Source organism: Podarcis melisellensis (assembly GCF_964234715.1).
Source record: "Podarcis melisellensis genome assembly, chromosome: 1".
In the NCBI taxonomy this organism is placed as follows: domain Eukaryota; kingdom Metazoa; phylum Chordata; class Lepidosauria; order Squamata; family Lacertidae; genus Podarcis; species Podarcis melisellensis.
Window position 1 is genome coordinate 14,219,780 of NC_138528.1, and position 25,400 is coordinate 14,245,179.

Below are 25,400 nucleotides of genomic sequence, written 5' to 3' on the forward strand. Positions count from 1 at the left end.
ACACCATCAGAGCACTCCTGACATATGGTTGTCAAGCCTCTGCTTAAAGACCTCCAAAGAAGGAGACTCCACCACACTCCTTGGCAGCAAATTCCACTGTCCAACAGCTCTTACTGTCAGGAGGTTCTTCCTAATGTTTAGGTGGAATCTTCTTTCTTGTAGTTTGGATCCATTGCTCCGTGTCCACTTCTCTGGAGCAGCAGAAAACAACCTTTCTCCCTCCTCTATGTGACATCCTTTTATATATTTGAACATGGCTCTCATATCACCCCTTAACCTCCTCTTCTCCAGGCTAAACATGCCCAGCTCCCTTAGCCGTTCCTCATAAGGCATCATTTCCAGGCCTTTGACCATTTTGGTTGCCCTCCTCTGGACACGTTCCAGTTTGTCAGTGTCCTTCTTGAACTGTGATGCCCAGAACTGGACACAGTACTCCAGGTGAGGTCTGACCAGAGCAGCGTGTTTTTACACGAGTAGAATGTGTGCTTTTATTTAAAATGCATCTCTGGGCTATTTGTGGGGCATAGGAATTCGTTCATTTTTTTCTCCCAAAATATAGTCTGGCCCACCACATGGTCTGAAGGACGGTGGACCGGCCCACGGCCCAGTGCTGACCCCTGCACTAAGGCAACCTTCCCTGACTTGCTGAGCTGGTTGGGGCTGTTGGGAGTTGTTGTCTAAGACATCTAGAGGGCACTCAGTTGGGGAAGGATGTGCGAAGGAAGACTGTAAAAGTTCTGACATTTCCGCCTGTCTACAGAATAGGGTTACAACCCTCATGGGGGGGAGGGGGTGGCAATTTGTATTCAAATGCATATGGTCCTACCTCTGCCATTTTGTCCTAGCGTTGGACTTCTGTTGTTTTATCTATCTACCATATATATTTGGAAAGTTGTTTTGTCTGTTTGGAAACCCCTTGAGATATCGTAAGTCGATTTTGCATGATGTTTTTGTCTCAGTCGGAGGCTGTTTTGAATAAAGATGGCCGACTGAACCTTCCAAAATGGCACCGAGCAACACTGGCTATGAGGCTTCAAGACTTCGAGTGGTATATAAAGAGTGTGCGTTTAAGCATTCAGCTGTTATTATTTCGTTTTGGCTTTAATTAGGGTGGCCAGGTTAAAAACAAGACAGGCCTCTTATACCTTTTATTAGCTGTGTGGTAGGGCTGATTCCAGTGGTATGCATTAAGATAGCTACCATGGTTTGAATAGGCTGCTAGTACTTAGGTTTAGAACCAATATACCTTAGCAGTGAGCACAATTATTCTTTTCAGACGACAATGTCTTAAAAATCACTTTTCCCCCATATTCTCCTTCCTCTATGCTTCTCAGTGTGGCGATATGCAGCAACCCAGAGTCATCTGGGGAGCTCTCTGTGGCTGAGGACGGATTTGATCCTGGCTCTCTCCAGTCCTCAAGATAAGCCTTATCTCTTGCTAATGCCTCCAGATATACGGTTAGCAGCAGCTGACAACCTTTGTTGGCGAATATTCCACAAATCAATTCCAAAATACATGGCTTTCTCCTAGCTCCTCAGAATGGGGTGGTGGTAAAGAAGAGCTGTGTTTCTTATGATAGCAGTATCAACATTATAGCTCCATACGGCCTCACTAATCCCATTCATTGATTTGTGTTCATGGATTCAGTCAACCTAGCCTTGCCATCTAAAAAGTCATGATGTAAAATGAAAAAGGAATAGGAAGCAAAGAGGAATTATTATCACCATCGCCATCTTTCCCTGTATCATTTTATCATCAGATTGATCACAGATCACTGTTTTAATATGAAAACTACCAGGCAAAAGGGACATGGGTGGCGCTGTGGTCTAAACCACAGAGCCTAGGACTTGCCAATCAGAAGGTCGGCGGTTCGAATCCCCACGACGGGGTGAGCTCCCGTTGCTCGGTCCCTGCTCCTGCCAACCTAGCAGTTCAACAGCACATCAAAGTGCAAGTAGATAAATAGGTACCACTCCAGCGGGAAGGTAAACGGCGTTTCCATGTGCTGCTCTGGTTCGCCAGAAGCAGCTTAGTCATGCTGGCCACATGACCCAGAAGCTGTACGCCGGCTCCCTCGGCCAATAAAGCGAGATGAGCACCACAACCTCAGAGTCGGTCACGACTGCACCTAATGGTCAGGGGTCCCTTTACCCTTTACCTTTACTACCAAGCAAAACTATCAGTGCTTTAAAAAAACCAAAACACTTTTAAAGAGTGAAAACAGGAGCCTCTACAGACCTGAAAGTCCAGATTCCCTTTGAAATAAAGTAACCAGACTAGAAACACTGTGTGCAATTTGATTTCACTTCTGAAAACCAGGTCTGTAGTAACATGAAGCTGTTGGGCCTGATTCTGCTGAAGTCTTGCAGCCGTACTTATCTGCAATCTCACCTGACTTAGGCTTGTGTTTCCGTGTAACATTAGACGCAACTGGTAGGAAATGATTAATTGGTACTGTTGACAAAGCATATTGTTATATCCCTGTGTAAATCTTGGCCAAGGAACCAGTTCCACAAACATTCAGCACTTTATAGCCATATATAAGTTAATGGAGCTTTGCAGGGTTCTCAAACATGAAGTTGTCCAGACGGGCAGAGCACAAACAATTTCTGTTGGAGTTCACCTAGGAGACTAGATCCAGGATCAGATTAAATACACTAGCCGGGGACCTCTGTCCCAAATGATTGCACAACAGGCAAACATTCACCAAGATCAGCTGCAGTTCTGGGGAAAACGGCACCTGTTGAAAACACAACAGCAGCATGGTATAGTGGTTACAGTGTTAGGCTAGGACTTGGCAGGCCAGCATCTAAATCCCTACTGAATCATGAAGCTCGCTGGGTGACCTTGGGCCAGTCATTCTGCCTGTCAGCCTAACCTACCTCACAGGGTTGTCGTGAGGGTTTGAATGAAGAATCATGGACAAGACCTTGAGCTCTTTGGAGAAAAAAAGGTGGAATATAACTGCAACTAACTAACTTCCACCACTATTAAAGAGGCATATTTCTTATCAGGAAAGAAAATACCCTAAGTTAAATTAACTGAAAACAGCTTGCAGATACTTAATTGGCTTAGGATTTTATTTATGTTAAGTGATTAATTAATATGTTAACTTTCATAATCAGAAGATTTAAGGATGTTAATGTTTAAGTTAAATTTTATAAGAACTGTGATTTGGAAAACCGTCAAAAGGATATGCAATGAAATTCAACCAAGGGGATGCGAGGAAGTCACTTAACAAGGTTAATAAGTGTAATTTTTAATAAGGCTACGATTTATGTTTGTTTGTCTTATGTGTTTGTTTGTTTATAATAGTGTGAAAACCAATAAAAAAAATTCTGAGAAAAAAGAAAGAAAATACCCTGTGCACATGTTCCCCGCTTTCTCAAAATGATGGGAAGTTCCAGGTACATATATCACAGTGGAACTTACAGCATTGTCATAATATTTGTTTTATTTGCAAATATACAAGCAGATCATACTGGAAGTAAATTGGCACTCCTACAGCAGGCAGCATATACACAGATCCATCACCAGCTTTCTCATACAAATTGGTATCACCTTCCCCGAAACTCTGATGGAAATCACAGCTCAAGACTGGAGAGAGAGCGAGAGCTATGAAGGAACATCAACAGAACTTCTGCACTTTTCAAGGTCACTCCCAGCTGACCTGTTTTACTGAGCACTCATTCTGAGCTATTTGCAGGGAAGTTGCATGACACAGCGTCAAGCAACTGTTATCTCCACACTTCGCAGAGCATCTTTCTGACCACAAAAAGTCTGGGCGGTTTTAGAAACGGGTTTGTTGTGGAACAGCACCGTATCCTCTGCAAACTACACAACCTGAGTTTGCAGAATGCACATCTCACTTGCTCAGTAGCCACAGTCTGGAAGTGCCCTGACATTTGTGCAGAAGTGAGAATGTTGTCAAGTGTGGTTTCCCATCACGCTTAAAGAAGATGCATTTTAGGGTGACTGGGATGCTGTGCCTTTAACAGTCATAGAGGAACTTTTAGCAGAAAACGTATTACACAAGCTAAAATGTCCTCTTTACACAATTGCTTCTGTTCCTTGATGACATTCCAAATCTCACATTTTCCCCAAGGAGTTCCGGTTGGTACACACAGTTCTCCCCCCTAACTTTTATCCCCACAACTAATGTTGTTGTTGTTGTTGTTGTTAATAATAAAATAAGGTGCTAATACGCACCATGAAGTTCTTATAGTAATTGCCACACATTTAACACTGCGGGTGGGGAAAGCTGCAGGCACTGGCTACCCTTTGAGTACCTTCAGGAAAAAGCACTAGCCACAACGGCCCTGTGAGGTGGGTTAAGTCATGAAAAAGCACCTGGCCCAAGATTACCCACTGACTTCCATGGCTGAACAGGGATTTGATTGCCACTAGTCCAGGGTGAAGCATTCTGTTGACTAGGCTAACCAGGCTCTTTACTATCCTTTACATCTGGTTAGAGTGAGCCAAGGTTGCAGGTTCGATCCTCATAATGGACAGCTGCATATTCCTGCATTGCAGGGGGTTGGACTAGATGATTCCCAGGGTCCCTTCTATGACCCTAGCTTAGAAAAAGGGAGCAGCTTGCTCAGAGCTCAATCCAGCCTGCAAAAATAGGCTTGCCAACTTTTCACCCGTCTCATGTAGCTGTGCCTTAATCTGGAGCAATTAGCAGGTAGAGCTTTTCACGGCACAGAAATAAACCTGTTCTCTTCCAAGAGACCGTGTGGCTATTAAATAAAGCCTAGCTTGTATGCAGCTCAGCTTCTTTCCCTTGCACAAAAGCATTATAATATTCTCTTGGTGGCTCACTGGGAGAGCAGGTCTACCCATGTAACCGAGTGAGGTGGTAGAATCCCAAGGTGGCTGAAGTGGAGTGGTCAATTTAAGATTGTAGGTGGGGACGTCATTTAAAGACACACACACACACCACTTCCCCTATTAAAAAACAACACATCTCCCTGCAGTAAAAAAAGTAGCACACCAGTGAGAAACTGGGTCTAGTCTAGCTTGCTTCCTGTTGTGCTAGATTTCTACCTGCACTGCGCTCTCCCCACATGCAAAAGAAATTTAGAAATGTGAGCCGCTACTTGCAGTTTGAAGAGGTACCCAGGGCTGGCCTGAGATGCAGTATTTTGTTGCACTGTTTCTCATGCCATGGAGAAGTCAAATTGAATCTTACTGCAACACTGGCAGTGGGACATTTTCATCGACTGAGTCCAGAGCAGCAGGCTAGCTTGGGGAGGGGTTGCGTACACAAGGAATGCCGCAAGGCACACAAAGGTTTGCCTTCCAAAACTTTGCAGACACTCCTTGCCCCACCTCACTCTACCGAATGGTAGGACCAGCCCTGAGCCCATTTTTATACCTCCATTTCACTTATATGTGTTGACTGGCAACACAAGGGATGTGGAGCTGGGAGTGCTGAAACACTCATGTCCTGTAGGCAGCTGGCTGGAACAGGATCCTGGGATAGATTAAAATAATAATAATAATTATCTTACATTTATATCCCATCTTTTTCTCCAAGGAGCTCAAGGTGACCTTCATAGTTCTCCCTCTCTCCATTTTATCCTCACAACGACCCTGTGAGGTAAGACAAGCAGAGAGACTGTGACTGGCCCAAGGTCACCCAGCAAACTTTATGGCTGAATGGGGATTTAGAACCCTGGTTTCCCAAGTCCTAGTCCAACACTCTAACCACTGCACCTTACTGTCTCTCAATATATATGGAACATTGTCCAGGAGGGCTCATCTTATGACCAGGCCTCAGAGTTATGGGAAAAGGGACTGCCAACTCTTCTCCTATTGGAGAAGCTGCAAAAGAAATATTGTCAGTTGATGTATTGTAGAGAAAGGAAGATTCCTACTGAAGGTTGCTTTTCACACAGAATGGAAGGGGTTAAAAAATCCTTTGTCTTAAAGAGTTCTTTCCCAATAAGGCCCCTGTTAAAGATTATTTGCTGACCAGGCCTCAGCTGCACCTGCTGAAATTCTTTCTGCCCTTCAAGATCGGAGTCCTCAACCACATCTCGCTGCATCTGGGGGAATTTCACTTTCTGTCCAAACCCTTAAAGACACAGGAAATGTCTCATCGGCTCACACACCACACCAGAACCGAAAGAGAACGCAAATAAGATGCATTTCTGCATTTCTCACGCAATTCTGTGATGAGCATCAACAAATAAAAAATTAAACCAGCTTTTGAATCATATTGTAAAAAAAGTAAATTAAAAAAAAACCTCTTTCTTTGGTAGATTTAAAAGCTGCAGTCCTATGCATAAGGACTGTCCTGGTCATAAGCCCTATGGAAATTGGTGTGGCACTTACTCCTAAGTAGACTTATGCAGGCTTAGCCTGCAAATGCCAGGCAGAGGCACAATGCAGTCGGGTTTGCAGCCCAGAGCATTCTCGGTAACTTCTGAGAAGTTTACAGAGAAAGGCAGCAAATTGCTCACATGACTCTCAGGTCTGGCCAGCAACAGATCCCTGACAGATCTTGTTTGTATTTCAGTGCATTAAATATATATATGTCGTCACGTTCCCCCAAAGAGCTGGGAATTTGAAAACCTTGGCACAGAAAGAGAGCCCTTGTAGCGAATGTACCTGGCAACAGAATATTAAGCAGTATTAAGAAAATACATTTGTGACGTCCAATGATGCTGCAAGTTTACTCAGATGCAAGTCCCATTGCATCCAGCTGGGCTTACTCTCAGTGATGCATTAAACTTTATTTACATCCTTTTTTCCCGCCCTGCTTTTCGGGTGGGGACGGGGACGCCGTCCTCCAAAGTCAAGGGTATATAGGACTGCAGCCTGAATCCCATATCCTCAGCCCATGTCCCCGAGGAACTTTCCTTTGCTCTGAAGGTCTTTTGCTTTAGCCTGTCAGAGAGTTTTAAAGTCCGGGGCTCCATCACTTTCTCTTTCAACCTCCGCCCCTCCCCCACCCCCGCCTCCCCAATCTGACTGGGGAGGCTGGACAGCAAACTGGGGAGCGATAATAGGCAAGAAAAGACGGAGTGAGCTCACCCCTCCTCGAGAGCCGGGATCCAATGGAATGAATGGAATATAAATACTAGCCAATAGGCAGCGTGCTCTGGGTATCTATAAAAGTGATGGGAAGGTGGGGGCCAGGTTCCATTCCCGGCAGGTCTTTCTGGGAGAGCTGTAGGGTTGTAAGAGGCAAAGGGAACAAGCGCTTTGCCTTTTCTCGTCTTTGAAGCCCTCGGTAAGTTTTTGGAGACCAGGCGGAGCAGCAGCAGCAGCAGCTGCGGTCCTCTTTAGCAATGGAATGAGACTCCGATTAGAGATGCAGGCTGGGAGGAAAAGGAGATCGGGTGGTGGCGGCGGCTGTTGTTTTCCTTTTTAGGGAAAAGCAGCCAAGAAATTGCATAGGGATAAAGAGAGCTTTCCCCCTTTTTTTGGCGGGGGGTGGGGTTGCTCCAAGATGCGTGTTTGTACGCTTCTTGGGCTTGGAAGGGAACGAAGATGCTAGATTTTATTCCAAGGCGCGGGGTGGGGGAGAGGACGCAGCTCAGAGCTATAACCATAACCAAGAAACAGAGAGATGCTTCAAACATTGGATGCCTCGCTTAAAAAAAAAATTCTTCTGCTGCAGGTCTATTGCTAGGACGCCTCAGTCCGGCTCAGCTGATATTTAGCAGGGTGTTCGCATCCATTCATCCCTCGCCGAGGTCTCCAAAGCAGGCAGAGGAATGCGTTATATAATGGGGACTGTTTCATTTTCCATTATTTTCCTCTCGAGCTAAGCGATCGAGAGGAGAAGAAAGAGAGCCCTTGTAGCGAATGAGGACTTTTTTTTTAAAAGGGGGATATTAGAAAATATCCGGATCGGTCCTGCGGAGCCGAACTGCCCCCCTTGAGAGTGGAGAGAGAGAAAGAGGCGCTGCGGAGAAGCCCCAGGAATCTGGGCGCGCTCGCCGCGTCTTCCTCCCGCGAGCCGTGGCGCTGCCGACTTACGAACTGCAGCCAGCCAGCCGCCCCTCTCCAAAACGCGGGTCTCGGCTCGCCTTGGGTCCGCGGTTCTCCGGGCTGCCCTCGAGCTTCGAGCAAGGCAGAAGGAGCCGGGTGCATCGCGGCGGGCGGGCGGGGCGGGGCGGCGAGAGCGCGGCCGTGCGCTCTGGACGCCTCGAGCCCGCGCCCTGCCTGCTCGGCTTCCCTGCGCCCTCCGAGATGCACCAGCAGCAGGCAGTCCGTGCCACCTGCTCCTCGCCAAAGCGCTTCCTAGCGCGCGGCCGAGAAGCGTCGGCCGGATTTCCAGCTTCCTCGCCCCCTTTCCCGCCTTGCTGGCTTGCCGTGCGCCAAGCGCTGCGCATCCCGGACCGGCTTTTCTACTCTTGCAAAAGAGAGGCGAGCCGGGGCCTGGGGCGCACGGAGAGGCTGGGCTGCTCTCGCTCGCTTTGCAAGTCTCTCCCTCTCTCTGCAAGCAAAACTAGGCACCCTTTAGTGCGCGCGTAATTTTGCTAGCGTGGAGCTTGCCTCTTCTGCCTCGCTGCAAAAGAAATCTCCTCCTCCCCGGCCTTGAAGGTCACCCCTTGGGACCGAGGAAAGGAAGGGAGGCGCTCGGTAGCCAAGCTCTTTAAAAGCTCCTGGAGGAAGCGCTTGGGCGGCTTGTTTTCTATTCCTGGCGCTGCCACCGATGCAGCGCCTTGACCTTGGGCAAATCTCTTAGCGACGGCTTCCCCTCTCTTGCGCTGGCCCCGGAGGCGCCCTGTGCCAGCCGGAGAGGGAGCCGGGGACGGGGGCACGGGACTGAGCCATGTTTGCCAAGTCCCTGGCATTCCTCCAGGAGGGCAGGTGCCAGGCAGGCAGGGTGTTTGAATGGGCAGGTAGGGCAGGCGGCAAGGTGACCTTGCTCCGTGGCCCAGCCTCCTTCCGGAGAGCGACTGCTAAGCCAGTGCCCTGCGGGAAGAGGCGAGGTGACGGCAACACGCTCTCTTCTTCTTCTCCCCTAGCCAGTCAGGTGCCAGCCATGCCATTCTCAAACAGCCACAACCTCCTGAAGTGCAAGTACTCTGCGGAGGATGAATATCCCGATCTGAGTGTCCACAACAACCATATGGCTAAAGTGTTGACCTTGGAATTGTATGCCAAGCTGAGGGACAAAAAGACTGCTAGCGGCTGCACCGTGGATGATGTGATTCAAACTGGGGTGGACAACCCAGGTAAAAAAATAATAATGGACACCTGCTTTGATCCGGATCTGTTCTCCCTCCGTTAACGAGGAAGTGCTGCTTTGAAATGGCATCTGGAAGGGGATTCAACCTTGAAGCCTCCAAAAGGCCTGGCTACTTTAAAAAGCCTTGCGTATTGGTGCAAAAGCCCTTGACCACCCAAAACCTTGAAGGTGGCTTTATTCAAGGAATATAAATCCGGTCATTACATGCAATGGCCTCCATGGTCTCCCAGCAAATCCCTATGTAAATACCCTGCTAAATATGCAAACTGCTGCACAAGAAGAATTTTTCTTTTTAACCCAAGTTCTTAAAACTGAGGCTGTGTTATATATATATATATATATATATATATATATATATATATATATATATATATAAATTCCCTTCCTTGGTTGTCTTCCGTGGCACTTCTTTGGCAAATAAAAGGGGAGCAGATCTTGGTGACCTTTTTTGCTGTCTGTCTTAATGCTGCCGTGTTTGCGTTTTGTTTTGTTTTTGTCACACCTTCTCTCTCTAGCAAGGATAAAATGGCCCTCTTTAATAACCAGAAGCTGCCTGCGGATGAGGAATACCCAGACCTGAGCGTCCACAACAATCATATGGCCAAGGTCCTAACCCCGGAATTGTACCAGAAACTGAGAGAAAAAGTAACCTCTAGCGGCTGCACCGTGGATGATGTCATTCAGACTGGGGTTGATAATCCTGGTAAAAAGCCTTGATTGAGATTCCTCTCTGGACCGGTGGCTTTTTGCTTAGGCTGGCATTGACCCCTGTGTGTGTGTTTGTGTCTCAAGCCGTAGCTGTGATTGCGGAAACGTTCCAGCAATTTTACGAGAAGTGTGGTTCCAATGAAACAAGTTACGCAACTGAGCCGAGCTCATAATTTGTGATGGAGTTTCTTAAGGCTTGCTTTTCCCCCACCCCCCACTTCCTAATTTGGAAACAGTGCCCTGTGCCATTAACCTTAATGGCTTTAAAAGGAGATTAGGAAAAGACAGGAACGTGGTTACCAGTCACGATATCTATATGTACAGGATCAGAGCTGGAGTTCTCTGAATATTGGTTGCTGGGGAATGGCAGCAGGAGAGCAATGTTGCTCTCGTGCTTTTGGGTTTCCCTTAAAAACTCTCCCTCCCCGCCCAAGGTATACCTTGGAGTACCAGACATTTGCCCGAGGGCTGCTCTCTTGACGTCCTGCTTGTAAGTTTCTCGGATGTCTGGGCAGCTAGGTTGGAGACAGGATGCTAGACTAGGTGGCCTCTAGGTTTGTCATCTTTTTTTTGGGGGGGGGGAATCTGTGTTAACAACTGGACAGGCTCCTGAACTGTGTGAAGCTTTGTATAATAGCGATTGCATCATCTAAGCAGTATGACATTTTCGAACAAGGTTTTTTTGGCCTTCATGGTCCTATATTGGTTCCAGGCAATACATACTTTGGTTAGCTCCATTGGAAACTAGTTCCTTAAAGGATGGATGGCACACCCCCAGACAGCATAAACACACACAGCATGAAGCTAGAATGTATGCCATGATTATGTGAATCACAGGATTTAGCACTGGGTGCAGAACTTGGTTTCCTGGGAAACTTGGCTGGCTGATGGAGAGAAAATGTTTGCAGTCCTTACTGCTGAAACTTCAGAAGCCAAAGGATTCTCTTGATAAAATTCCAGAGGTTTGAGTGTGAAGCTTCTTCATAACTCCTTGTTCCTGCAATATTAAATGGTGCAAAAAGGAAATGAAAAAATAACTAGAGTTATGCAGGAAGACGGTTCTCCCTCCCCCTCAAATTGCATCATGCGTACTAGCTTCAGAATCTTGATTAACTGGGTCAGAATTTTAATGTTGATGCTGAAAATACAAAGCCCTGTAAATGAGAAATGGTGGCCAGACTCTTTGAAGAGGCCAGTATGGGGCTTGCCAAGCTGTAACCTTCCATTGGGTGATTATATTCTTACGTGGAATAGATGCAATTGAAATCAATCAACTTTAGTCCTTTGGTTTCAATGGGTCTACTCAGAATATGAATGACGATGGATAATTGCCCATTGTCAGTAATCTGCCAGGCTCTTTCTCCATACTAGGCAGTGCCCCAAAGCTAGAAACCCTTTGTAATATCAGTGAACAAAAACCAGTTAATTGTGACCATCCAAGTCTAGTTTCGGGATTTCATAATGTTGAATGGGGACAGTGATCCAGGCACCTTTGCTAAAACTAGCTTTCTAAAAATATTGCATTTTTGTTGTTGATGTAAGCTGGTGTTCCGGATGGTCATATGCATTTGTCTGCAAACTGCAAAATTGATTGAATCGGGCTTCGGCCTTTACACCACAGTGAAACATGCTTTACTTATACCTTATAAAGTGAATGGCATACAAAATCTGTTTTTGTTCTTCCTGATGACTTGAGTGCATGAACCTGTTGGTATCTTGGAACTAGACTCGAGCACCACCCAAACGTTGGCTTTTCTGGCTTCTTGACCTCTGTAGGGCACCCCTACATTATGACAGTAGGATGTGTGGCCGGTGATGAGGATTGCTACGACGTGTATAAGGAACTCTTTGACCCCATTATTGAAGACCGACATGGAGGCTACAAGCCTACAGACCAGCACAAGACGGACCTGAATGCCGATAACTTGCAGGTAGGAAAAACCTCTTTAGGTTTGTTGGAATTGCATTTTAAATTGACCTTACAGGGCTGACAGGACTTCAGTACATCTGAAGGGGGGGAGGCAAAAGCTCCCTTGGTCTGAGACAATATCATAGGTACTTGCCAAATGTTACACCCTGCCTAGGCGCCGCCTCTTGCAAAAGCGAAACAGGCTTCCTTGAAGGCATCCTTAGTTTGACCTTGATATTTCCACGGGTTGACTAGGACAACTGCTCCTGCTGGAAGAATAGTAGACTCAGACTTGTAGAGTTGGGGAAGGGACACCGGGGGCCAACCTCCTGCAATGGAGGGATTTTAACGAAAGCATCCACGACAGATGTCCATCCAACCTCTGCTTACAAACCTCCAAGGAAGGAGAGTCCATCACCTCCCAAGGGAGACAGTTCCAATGTCAAAGAGCTCTTGCCACCAGAAAGGAATAGAGTAGCCAGCAATATTTTGATCGTCTGCATAAAACTGATATTGCTACATGTGGCTGAGAAAACCGATCTGTCTATACCTGTGGTTCTCAGACTTTTTTCTCTGGGCCACACTTCCAGAAGAAAAATTTGCTCATGCCACACCATTATTTTTTTGTTGGAAAACGAAAAGGAACAACTCTTAGCAGTGCTTGATTTATGGCACGGAACACAACTATTTTATAACATGATTACAGGACATCCAGGAAGTATAAAACAATGCGGCTACGTATGATTAGGAATCATTCCCAAAATATAATAGATTGTCCTTGGATCTTCCTCCCACACACATGTTGAGTAGCACTGATCCATTCAGACAGCCAGAGATACTGGGATTGAATGAGCTCTAGATCACGTTGATGGCTGTTGGTTTTAGTGGTGCCATTAGGTAATCTTGGACTTTTAGATGTAATGAGCTTATGGGGCCCCCCTCTGGTAAGCTGTGTTACTTCCAAATGCGGTAGGCTTGACTTGCTGTGCTGGGGGGTCTCATTCTGCTGTGTGGGGCCTGGGATCTCAGCCCCCAAGTCCTAACCTGAGTGAGCTACTGGCTGGATTTGACCAGCAAGCAGTCTTTCTCTGTGTTTGGAAGGTAACTTCTTTCCTGTTTAATGTTCTGTGTGCGCACATAAACACCCGCACACTAAATCTACGGTCCTGTCCACACCATATATATATAAAAAACACATTTATACCACTTCAACAGTCAAGGCTTTCCCCAACGAATCCAGGGAACTGGAGTTTGTTAAAGGTGCTGAGAATTGTTACTCTGTGAGTAATAAGGTTGAAGAGGGGAAATCATGGCTGTTGAAGTGGGATGAATTTGGTTGGAAGGGATGGTGTCGATGTGGCCAGAGCTTGTTTAGTTTAAATTGTAGCCGCTTCCCAGGATTGCTAGGTGGCCTGGTCTCATGGACAAACTGAATCTTGCCACTTTTCCTCCTTGACCACATCCAACAATCGGGAGGGTTGTGGAGCAGGGGCAGGGCACATGCCTTGAATGCAGAAGGCTCCAGGTGGAATCCCCAGCACCTCTAGGTAGGGCTGGGAGAGATCTCAAAACCTGGAATTTCTGTCAGTTGGTGTGTCAACAATACCAACGATGGAACTGAAACTTGTATATTATCATGTGAACCACCCTGTGATCTTGTGTATCATCATCATCATCATCATCATAGCAGCAAACTGCCTTATTAATATAGTAACCCCAAGAGCATTCTCTTTAGCAAGTCTGCCATTTATGGCCAAAGTCCTGCCTCTTAATATGGACACGAGCCATGTAACTATGACTTCTCCCCTTCAGGGATTACGTTGCACTTCTCTGCGTGTGGATGACAAAATGCTGCTTTCTGCAGAACTTCAGGACCAGCGCTTTTAATTTAGATCAGGGTTTCCCAAACTTGGGTTTCTAGCTGTTGTGGGACTACAACTCCCATCATCCCTAGCTAGAAGGACCCAGTGGTGGGGGATGATGGGAACTGTAGTCCCAAAACAGCTGGAGACTCAAGTTTGGGAAACCCTGATCTAGATGCTGTCTGTGCTTGAAATGTCTGAAGGGAAAGCTTAACAGGAGAAATAGGACCTTATCATAAATTGGCTGCACCATCGTCTGGATAGCTCAGTTGGCTAGAGCATGGTGCTGATAACGCCAAGGTTGCAGGTTTGATCCCCACATGGGACAATTGTGTCTTTATTCCTGCATTGCTGGAGGTTAGACTAGAATGATCCTCAGCGTCCCTTCTAACTCTACAATATATATATATATTGTGGCAGCTGAGAACTTGTGATCTGCTGGCTGGGAAATGCATCTGCACCATCTATAATGCATGGCTGTGAGGCAGGCCATTAAAGTTTCAGTGCAGAAGCTTCGCCGAATGACTAGTGTTTTAATTCCCGGGTTGTTGCACTCATTAAATGCTGGGCAGGACAGCCTGATAGATCGTCTGCGGTTGCGCCGGGGTTGGTTCTAAGACGTTCCTTCCTGTATCTTGCAGGGTGGCGACGACCTGGATCCCAACTACGTCCTGAGCTCACGTGTCCGAACTGGTAGGAGCATCCGTGGCTTTTGCCTGCCACCTCATTGCAGCCGAGGAGAGAGGCGTGCTATCGAGAAGCTGTCCGTGGAAGGTAAAAGGTTCTGGCATTTGCATGCTGCAAAAAAAAAAAAAAGCAGCGAGCAGAGACTCTAGCCCGTAGCCCTGAACGTAACCTGATCACGTGGGATGAGGAAGAATGCAAAAAGCATGAATCATTCAAGCCTTGTATAAGATGATATGCGGGTTCCAGTTAAACAAGGCGCTTGGGACTGAATCCTCTCTGGGTTCACCCCCCCCCCCGCTTAGGTTCTTGGCAGCATTTGGGAAGCTGGCACCTCTGTTCCATAGCACCTCTTTAAAAGACAAAAAGGACTGCATTGTTGTCTCCAAAAGGTGAAATGTGGAAGAGGAAGTTTATTGTGCAATAAAGGCACACAGCCAGACAAGCCACACCTGTGGTAGGAAGCTGGAGGAGTTCTGTGTTCTTTCCCATGCTTGCATAATAAGCCTTAGCTCCTCCCAGGTATGGAAAAGCATACCTGAGCGCAGATAAGCAAGCGTTGCTCCTTGATATGCGACAACTTAATAGGGCAACAAAAGGGTTGAGAATAGTGGGCTCGGATTCCTCATTTTCTCTTCCCCCATCCCCGACTACCTGGGGAAATTGCCAGCTAAGCCGGTGGAGAATTAAACAATTATATATAAGCACACCTGAGTTGCCATGCTAAGCTTGGATTTGCTGCCATCTTGGTATGCTGAGGTCATGTCTGCGGCATGCATTTGAAGCACATGACTTCACTCAAAGAATCCTCGGAATTGCAGTTTAGCGGAGCTACAATGATCAGCACCTTAGACAAACAGCAGTTTGCAGGATGGGGGAGGGGAGCCACATGAATCGAATCTTAGCTTTGGGACCCAGGGGTCATCTAGACCAACCCCCCTGCAATGCAGGAATCTTGGATAAGCATTTACAACAGATGGCCATCCAACCTCTGCTTAAAAACCTCCAAGGAAGGAGAGTCTGTAACCTCCCAAGGGAGACTGTTCCGCTGTCGAACAGCTCTTACTATCAGAAAGTTCTTCCTGATGTTTATTTGGGATCTCTTTTTTTGTAAATTGAAGCCATTGGTTCGGGTCCTAGCTTCCTTTATGATGCGCACTTGTATAATTGAAATAAGAACGTTGTTTGAATTCCCTTAGAGATTGTGACGTGTGTTATGTACTGAAGTTCTCACCCTGGGCCAGCAGGGGGATACTGTAGATAGTTCAGGTCCACATATGCAAATAAGGGATCGAAAGTGACGTTCAATGATTGGATAGTTACAGAAAGATGTTACAGTTACGTTGTACTGGAGTTCTATATAAGCAGGCTGACTGAACCCTTCAGTTCTGTTCTGTTCTGGCCTGTGAATAAACAAGAGCTGTTTGAAGAATCGCTATATTGTCTGATATGTTCACCCACAACTTAACAACGTGTTAACTCATTTTTAAAAAACAACAACAAAAAAACTGCAGCAGTAATTCTGCAAGCCTCTCTCTTGCTTTTTCCAGCTTTGGCTAGCCTGGAAGGGGACCTGAACGGGAGGTACTATGCTCTGAAAAACATGACGGATGCGGAACAGCAGCAGCTCATTGATGACCACTTCCTCTTTGACAAGCCGGTCTCTCCTCTGCTCTTAGCCTCCGGAATGGCACGCGACTGGCCTGATGGCCGGGGCATCTGGTGAGTAACGCCCAGTAGAGGCAACCCTTTAAAAAAATGATGGAAGGAAAGAAATGGGGGATTGCTAATATTGACTTGGCTGGCAGCACCAAATATGTGTAGGTAGATTCTGGTCTTGCATGTTTTCAACAGACAGGAAGAACAAGCCCTGGTCAGTAAATAGGAGAATTAAGACCTTTTGAGCCATGATTAAAAAGCAATTGCTTCCAGTGTAAAATGGCCTTAGGGGGCAACCTTTGTCAACCTGGTGTCCTCCAGATGTTTTGGACAACAACTCTGACCACTGGGCATGCTGACCAGGGCTGATGGGAATTTTAGCAACTTCTAGAGGGCCACAGGTTAGCCACCATCCTGTAACTAAACTCACCTGGAGCCATGAGGCTGATTCCAAGGGAGGTGTTGATATCGACTGCTCTTCTGATAAAACAGTTTCACGACCTATTATCGAGCAGCTGTTCCCAAAGCAATGATATCCTCTTCCAGGATCTTAGCTTGGCCTCAAAGAATAAAGGCAACATGAAGCGTTCCCTAGATTGCTCTGATATTCAGTTGTAGTGTGTGAATTTTGTCTTGGGAGCAAGCCAAGTCATGCGCCAGGGAGTGCCGGTTCTGGGATGGGAATGAATCCCTTCTATGCAAATAAATCCAGCATTGCTCACTTCTCCAAGCAGCCTGGATTATAGACGTGGGCATCCCCCTCCGGTATGATTTAGGGTTGCTATACATAAGAGGATGAGAGCTTTAAATGGCACAGCCATGTCTTGGCAAGAATATATGGCAGTCTGAACTTGTCCCAAAGTGAAGATCAGAGCTAGGAATTGAGGATTTTAAAAGCAGAATGCCAGTGACTATTGCAGGCACTGAAAATCTTTCAGTAAGATTTTATTACAACCTTTCATAATACAATACAGTAAAAAACCAACTGATCTAAACAAGAGACGGAGAAGAATGCAAAGTCCTCTCTCACAGGTAGATTTTAACTTGTCCCACACCGAAAATGGTGAACCCTCCCAGCTTCCCTTTCACCTCCCATCCTGCCTCTCACACAGGGTCCTTCTCCAAGCGTCCCTCACCTTCATCTGTATGCAAAACCTCTCATAAATACTGAGTAAAGGGTAAAGGGACCCCTGACCATTAGTCCAGTAGTGGCCGACTCTGGGATTGCAGCGCTCATCTCGCTTTATTGGCCGAGGGAGCCGGTGCACAGCTTCCGGGTCATGTGGCCAGCATGACTAAGCCGATTCTGGCAAACCAGAGCAGCACATGGAAACGCCGTTTACCTTCCTGCCAGAGTGGTACCTATTTATCTACTTGCACTTTGACGTGCTTTCAAACTGCTAGGTTGGCAGGAGCAGGGACCGAGCAATGGGAGCTCACACTGTGGCGGGGATTTGAACTGCCAACCTTCTGATTGGCAAGTCCTAGGCTCTGTTGTTTAACCCACAGCGCCACCCGCGTCCCTTAAACACTGAGGAGACAATAACAAAACAACAACACAAAGAAACAGAGTAAAGTTGCAGCAAAAACAAAGGGGGGGAAATTAGAGATAAAAATATTAAAGTAGTAAAAAAAGAAATGAATTAAGAAAAAAGATAAATCCAGTAGATGTTCCTACTGGCAGAATTTCCACTAATTTACCTCACTGCACTGCAGCTCATGCTGTGCTCCCAAATCTCTAGAGCAGGGGTTTTTTGGGGGGGTGGGACACACAATAAACTCTAGGGACAAGGGGAGATCTTGATAGTTGCTTCCCCCCACAGTCTTCTACTGGTGGGAATGATAAGTTAGCAGAATTCCAGTTGTGGGATCCACCTGCCAATGGGATCAAACTCAGGATCTCGGTCCAATCCCATTTTATCTTTCCAACAAACCAAAGTAGAATAGGCTGAGAAATGGCAATTTGCCAGGGCTCCCTTTTTGGGATCCGAATGCAGATCTCCAGGTTTTGAGTGCATTGTGTTACCCACTGCAAGACCCTGAGTTGTTGCTGTTTTAGAAACCCAAAAGTCTTTACCAGATGGATCCCTACATTTCAGCTGAAAGCTAAAATAGTCAATTTGCAGTGTGCATAACATTTGGTTGAAGGCAGAAAGCTCAAAATGCCCTAGGGTAGTTTTGATGGCCATCTGAGAGGGGGCTGGGCTTCTGCAAAGTCACCGTGGGCACAGAAAGCGTCTGTGGAAGATATCTCAAAAGCTACAACTACTGATGGAGCAAGGTTTAAAAATGTGGCTAGCTTAACTTAGATCTATGGCTTAAGGAAAGGTTAAAGGAACAGCTCTCAACACCGTCCCTGCTTTGTGTCCTTCAGGCACAATGACAACAAGACATTCCTTGTGTGGATCAATGAGGAAGATCACCTTAGAGTTATTTCTATGCAGAAAGGTGGAAATATGAAGGAAGTTTTCACCCGCTTCTGTACTGGGCTAACGCAGGTAAATATAAGTGTGTGTCAACGCAAGTGAAAGTCCCCCCCCTCCCTCCCTCCCTCCCTCCCTCCCTCCCTCCCTCCCTGTGTGTGTGTTCGTGTTTTGATGTGGTGCAACCTTCTCTGCAGAGCTCAAAAGTGCTGACCTAAGTGTCGGCTCTAAACTCAATGCAGCAGAGTGTGGCTTTGCGAATTCCCAGTTCAGGCAGAGGTGGTGGCGCAGTGAGAAGAGAATGCAGCTGCGTCCTGGCAACAGAGCCCTTGTGCCTGCGCTGGAGTGCTTCTTACCTTCGTATCTGGAGAAGTATGAGAAGTCTCGGGCAATTGACCTTGGCCATGTGCTCCCAGGGAGAAGGCCTGTCTCTGAAATTTCTGGAGAGCACTGGAATGCAGGCAACCCTGCATGCTTAAAGCTGTCCTCTTCAGATGGAAACACGGTGCTCTTTGCGGTTGCCTGCATGTACCCAGCAACCTGGTAGGCTCGAATAGATGCTCTAAGGCACATCCGTAGTGGAAGGCTTTTGTAATCTGTTCCTAAGGTGTACCCCTCTGAAAGGGGTAAGAAGGCAGGCTTCTCTTCTGTGTTTCCAAATCTTGCATTAATCATCTGGGTATTTGGGCCCTGCCTCTAAGAAAAGAGTTAGTCGAGTGTGAGGCAGTAGCTACATATTGAATGGGGAACCTGTCTCAGCCTGAGGGCCACTTTCCTTCACAATCAACCTTCCAGGGGCCACACGCTTGTGGTGAAGGGAGCCAGCTGCAAAAGTTGGCAGGGAAACAGGTGCAGTTTGCAGTAACAAAGCCAGAAGTTTTCATGCTCTTCCACCTCTTCATGCTGGCAGGCAAGAGGCATTTTTTTGCCTTCTGAGGACATACTCCTGAAGGACTGCATTAAGCCTCAAGGCTGTGAGGCCATGTGTAGTGGTTAGAGTGCTAGGAGACCAGGGTTCAAAACCCCACTTAGCCATGAAGCTCACTGGGTGAGCTTTGGGCCCAGCCACTGCATAAGCTCCTGGTTTCATCTCCCTTTTATCATCGCAACTACACAGACCATTAGGTCAGGTTGAGAGACTGTGGCTGGCTTCTTGGCTGAGGGAGGATTTGAACCCTGATCTCGCAGGTCTCTAGCCCAATACTCTAACTGCTGCAGCCAACTGACTTCTACCACACTGCAATTATAGCCATGAAGAGGCCTTGTAGCTCCTTAATCTTGAGAGAGGGAGGCGTTACTTCATAACGGCCTGTCTATTTCCCCACGTAGATTGAAAACCTCTTCAAATCCAAAAACTACGAATTCATGTGGAACCCTCACCTGGGCTACATCCTGACCTGTCCATCCAACCTCGGGACAGGGCTCCGTGCCGGAGTGCACATTAAGTTACCCCACCTTGGCAAGCACGAGAAATTTGGCGACATCCTCAAGAAGCTGAGGCTGCAGAAACGGGGCACAGGTGAGGAACCCAAAGCCTGGACTCGGGGCTTTGTATCAAATTTACTCCTTGCTCTTTTGGCAAGAGCAAGCGGTACTCAGGCTGTCCCACAGACCAAGCCATCAAAATTTGCGAAATGATCACAGCAGGCATTTTAAAAAAACGAACGTTGATAATTAGGGCTTTGCACGACCATTCTCTCGATTTGGTGGCCGGATCCAGCACTTTGGAATGGCCCTGATATCAGTGGCGTAGCGTGGGGGGTGCAGGGGGGGCCGGCCGCACCGGGCACAACATCTGGGGGTTAGGGTTAGGGGGCGCAAATCCATGGGTTAGGGGGCGCAAATCCATGGGTTAGGGGGCGCAAATCCACGGGTTAGGGGGCGCAAATTACTTGCCTTGCCCAGGGTGCTGACAACACACGCTACGCCACTGCCTGATATAACCCTGAGGGCAGCCAGTCAAAGCACTGAACCCACTTCATGCAGTTGGAGCTGGAGAATCGTGTGCAGGGTTTTTTTTGAGGGGGGGGGGGGAGAGAGCCCTGATTTGGCATACAGGGGGAAGATAAGGTGATGACAATAACTTTATTTATATGCCACCCATCTGACTGTGTTGCTTCAGCCACTCTGGGTGGCTTGCAACAAAATATTAAAACACAAAAAACCCTCAGGTCCAGCTGTTAGGCTCTAGGTCAGGCACAGGGAACCTTCAGGCAAATTATGCTTGCTGGGGTGCTGAATCAGCCTGCAAACCCACAGCTGCAGCCGAGAACACATGGCAAGGCTGTGGTTGCAAAGGAGCCTTGGAGTCCATTCCGGATTGTTCCTTTTGGTGCCTTCAGCACCAAAAGCGAGCCCTGCTGGGATTGGAGCTATTCAGGAGCTGTTGAGTGTAGCCAATTCCTTTCTATTCATCACTCTTCCTGCTTTCCGCAGGAATCTTTCCAGCCATGGTTTGATTTCAAATAATAATAATTTATTATTTGTAGCCCGCCCAACTGGCTGGGTTTCCCCAGCCACTCTGGGCGGCTTCCAACAAAGATTAAAAATACATTAAAATGTCACACATTAAAAACTTCCCTAAACAGGGCTGCCTTCAGATGTCTTCTAAATGTCAGGTAGTTTACTTCCTTGACATCTGCTGGGAGGGCGTTCCACAGGGCAGACGCCACTACCGAGAAGGCCCTCTGCCTGGTTCCCTGTAACTTAGCTTCTCACAGTGAAGGAACCGCCAGAAGGCCCTCGGCACTGGACCTCAGCGTCCGGGTAGAACGATGGAAAGGAAGAATTCAGGCATGCACCTTTGAAGTTGAAAGTACCTGGTGCAATGCAACATTGGTTGACAGACAAGTCAGTGGAAGGGAGGCTGCATCTGGCCTTCCCCACTTCTGCTCTTGATAGTGCTAAAAAAAAAGTATATAGTCAGGCAGTGGTGCCTATTAGGCAGTGAAGCCAAGGTGGGGCACCCTTTGAAATTCCTCAGGACAACACTAGGGTTGCCATATCTTGAAGGGCAAAAAATAGGAGAGCTTGAGTTGCTGCCAGCCCGAGAAAGAGGTGCATGGGGTCGTAGCCACACTCATGCACCTCTTTCCCCAGCTTGGGTTGGCAGTGGCCATGGTGTGCAGAGCAAGCCTGAGCTGCTGCCAGCCTGAGCATACACAGGATCCCAGCTCCTACCTGATATTTGCTATGACGGCCTCACTCTGTGGTGGTGCTTCCACTTCCAGGGCACAGCACCCTCCAAAGCATGTGCATGACCCCCAGCCTCCCCCCAATATTTAAGGAACCCCCCCAAATCCAGACATTTCCTTTAAAATGTAAAAAATCTGCTGGGATGAGCATGTTGGCTCCCAAAAAGAGGGCATGTCCTGGTTTTCTCGTACGTATGGCAATGCTAGAAAACAGTTATTAAGTTGAGTTAAATGTGTGATGTTAGTTAGCCATTTGCAAATGGCATCCTGTAAACCTAAGAGGCTGATTCCTAAAGACCAAGGTAGTGGAGAAAAATCTGTTTTAGGATTCGGTGCAGGAAGGCATAGATCAGGCATGGCCAAACCTGGCCCTCCAGATGTTTTGGGACTACAACTCCCATCATCCCTAGTTAACAGGACCAGTCATAGAATCATAGAGTTGGAAGAGACCACAAGGGCCATTGAGTCCAACCCCCTGCCAAGCAGGAAACACCATCAGAGCACTCCTGACATATGGTTGTCGAGCCTCTGCTTAAAGACCTCCAAAGAAGGAGACTCCACCACACTCCTTGGCAGCAAATTCCACTGTTGAACAGCTCTTACTGTCAGGAAGTTCTTCCTAATGTTTAGGTGGAATTTTCTTTCTTGTAGTTTGGAATCATTGCTCCGTGTCTGTTTCTCTGGAGCAGCAGAAAACAACCTTTCTCCCCCCTCTATGTGACATCCTTTTATATATTTGAACATGGCTATCATATCACCCCTTAACCTCAGTGGTCAGGGATGATGAGAATTGTAGTCCCAAAACATCTGGAGGGCTAAGTTTGGCCATGCCTGGCATAGATGGACTCTGTATTCCTAAATTTCTTAGAGCTGCAGCATGCTACTCATGTTTCGGAATTTATATCTCCTTATTTGAAGGACCACCCCAAAGCCAGCCTCATAAGTCAAAATAATTAGAAATAACACAGCAATACAACCTCCGGAGCAATGAAATAAGTCATAAATTTGGATCCCATTGTTCGCTTTATTGTACTAGCCTGGCTGTGGGGAACGTCTTTCATCCCTTCAGGCTAACCTTTATGTGCTGCTAATATATAAAAATATCAAAGTGGTTTACAACAACACATAAAAACATAGAACAAAAAAATATTAAAAAGTTAAAAACAGACCCATTTCTGTCTAGCTTCAGGCCTGGTTATGGTACTAAAACAACCATTACTGAGGCGCTTGACTTTTATTAGGAGAAAGAGGCTAGAGATCATCTATCGATTCTCGTTAGCGTCTCCGTGTCATTCATCACCATTGATGATGGTTTCTTTCTGGAGAGACTGTTGGGAGAAGGGATGCCATGTTTATTTAGGAATACATATATATACACACACATATCCCACAATTCATAAATATCAGAGCAGCTGACAACAATCGTACGTAAAAAAACCCATACAGTAGAAACAATATAAAATATTTAAATCAGAGTTCAGCAGTTACAGAAGGATATTTTCTTAATTGTTGGCATAATTTTGGCAGCATGCAAACATTTTCAGAAAGTGTTCAAAGGTGCGATTAGAAGGCACTTCTTGAATCTCCTTTGGGAAAACTTCACGGGGCGGAGCAGTGACACTTAAGACTCTTGTTGCTGTCAGAGGACCCTCGCCAACTCAGGAGATGGGCAGCAAGGCTCCTGCAGACTGTTTCGGGAGACCAAACTGGATATTAGGGTTCAGGTGCTCCCTGAGCTACCCTGGACCCAAGTTGTTCAGGGCTTTATAAATCAATACAAGGACTTTGATGCTTCATTGACTTCACTCCTCCTTGCTGGATCAGTAGCAAAGGAGGGAAACAAAGATGGCTGCCAGCCATATGGGAAAGAAATTCTGTGAGAAAAGGTTGAAGGAAACGGAGCCTAGAGAGTGGTGGGTCCAGCTCTGTGCGCCTTATAGCAGCCCCCTCATTGTGGGAAGCGAAACTACAGGGAACCAGGCAACAGGGCCTTCTCGGTAGTGGCACCTGCCCTGTTGAGACCCTCCCATCAGATGTCAAGGTGACAACTTGAATAAAATATTGTGGTGGCCTAGGTAAGCCCCGCCCTGCATAATTGATCACATGATGAAGTGCAAACACACCATTTGAATGGGAATACCCATCAACTTTGAGGGGGCCCAGCGCCCCTCAAATATTTTATTGTGGGGGCCAAAGCCTCCACAGCCCCTAGGAGTTGGCTCCCTATGGTCAAGGAGATGAGGAACTAGATAACCTCTAGAAGACATTTGAAGGCAGTCCTGTTATCTTTTTATACACTGTATTTTCCCATGTATAAGACCAGGGGTCAGCAAACGTACTGTGCCTCGGCCCGGTGTCTCCAGCACCGATCGTGCGGCAGGCCGGAGGGCAGGGGAGCGCGGGCCCATATGCGTGTGCACAAGCTATTTCCAGCACACCTCCGGGTCGGATGAGCACCGGAAATAGCTTGTGCTATTGTGCGCACAAGCTTTTTTCCGGTGCTCCTCCAACCCAGAAGTGGGCAGCTGCGCTGGTAAGAGCGGGCGGCGGGAGTCACTGTGGGCCAGATAAATGAGTCCCTCGGGCCTTATCCAGCCTGCAGGCTTTAGTTTGCGGACGCCTGTATAAGACTATATTTCCCCCCATTTTTAAAAGTTTAAAATTGGGGGTTGTCTTATGCAAGGAATGTTGCAATTATTTATTAATTTTGGGCTCAAAAAAATAGGGCTCATCTTATACATAGAAAGATACGGTATGTTGGAAGCCATCCAGAGTGGCTGGGACAAGCCGGTCAGATGGGCACGGAGTACAAATAATAAATTATTATTATTATCTGCAGGGCCAACTTGGGTTTTATGCAGAGTTCTTGGCTCCCTATGGTCAAGTAGATGATCCTCAATTTGATCCCCTTTTCCTGTTTGGTTTTCCTCAGGTGGAGTTGACACGGCTGCTGTGGGAGGTGTGTTTGATGTCTCCAACGCCGACCGCCTTGGGTTCTCTGAGGTGGAGCTGGTACAGATGGTGGTTGATGGGGTGAAGCTCCTGATCGAAATGGAGAAGCGCCTTGAGAAAGGCCAGTGTATTGACGACCTCATCCCAGCTCAGAAATGAAAAGCACTTTAACACCCCAGCTCTCCCCCATGCTTCTTCCTAACTTATTGGATAATTAATTAAAAAAAAATGATGCTCCAATCAAAATCCTGGAGTCGAAAGAGAAATTCCCACTTAGTAACACTTGTAGAAAGTCTTCCATCCATATGTGTTAGAGTTTATTTTTTTGATGGCTGAAATGTCACGGAGAAAATGAAATAATAAAAACCATTGTTTGGCCTGACAAATGATTGATTTGTTGCCATCTGTTTTTCAAGGGCATTTAGTGGCTAAGCAAAGCTTCTGGCTCCTCAGGGGGTACGAGGAATTGGGGATGAACTAAGATTACAAGATAATTTATCCTTTGACTCTAGCTTACTTCACCAACATCATTCTAGGGCTATTATGAAATCCTGAATTGACATATACCCAGAACACACTCTCTCTCACCCCCATATTTATGTATCTTCCTATATAAATAAACATGTAAGATTTGCATGCCTCCCAGTTGAACACCCTCCCATCAGATGTCAAGGGAAGGGGTGCCAACTTGAATAAAATATTGTGGGGGCCCAGCCTGCATAACTGATCACATGACAAAGTGAATGGGAATGCCCATCAACTTTGTGGGGGCCCAGTCCCCTCAAATATTTTAT

At 46.8% G+C, this 25,400-nt stretch overlaps 1 protein-coding gene across 3 annotated transcripts; it reads left to right on the forward strand.

The window, feature by feature from the left end:
* The first annotated feature begins 7,088 nt into the window (after nt 1–7,088).
* Nucleotides 7,089–24,992, forward strand: CKB (creatine kinase B). 3 transcript variants are annotated; one of them, XM_081914371.1, is made up of 8 exons: nt 7,089–7,244; nt 8,992–9,201; nt 11,700–11,854; nt 14,336–14,468; nt 15,929–16,100; nt 18,412–18,535; nt 19,790–19,979; nt 24,587–24,992. In XM_081914371.1, exons 2-8 carry the CDS (start codon nt 9,009–9,011, stop codon nt 24,763–24,765), a joined length of 1,146 nt encoding a protein of 381 aa, XP_081770497.1. In that variant the 5' UTR covers nt 7,089–7,244; nt 8,992–9,008; the 3' UTR covers nt 24,766–24,992. The 3 variants fall into 3 exon arrangements, with proteins under 3 accessions (XP_081770497.1, XP_081770499.1, XP_081770498.1); XM_081914373.1 differs by lacking the exon at nt 8,992–9,201 and adding an exon at nt 9,731–9,918 and having other exon boundaries at nt 7,098–7,244; XM_081914372.1 differs by having other exon boundaries at nt 7,123–7,244; nt 8,996–9,201.
* The last annotated feature ends 408 nt before the right edge of the window (nt 24,993–25,400 follow it).

What these genes read in the sequence shown, in the direction of transcription:
- CKB (XM_081914371.1), top strand. Translation starts at nt 9,009, where the DNA reads ATGCCATTCTCAAACAGCCACAACCTCCTGAAGTGCAAGTACTCTGCG. An exon ending in TGAATGCCGATAACTTGCAG is followed by an intron (nt 11,855 to 14,335) that starts GTAGGAAAAACC and finishes TGTATCTTGCAG; the next exon opens with GGTGGCGACGACCTGGATCC. An exon ending in CCTGATGGCCGGGGCATCTG is followed by an intron (nt 16,101 to 18,411) that starts GTGAGTAACGCC and finishes TGTGTCCTTCAG; the next exon opens with GCACAATGACAACAAGACAT.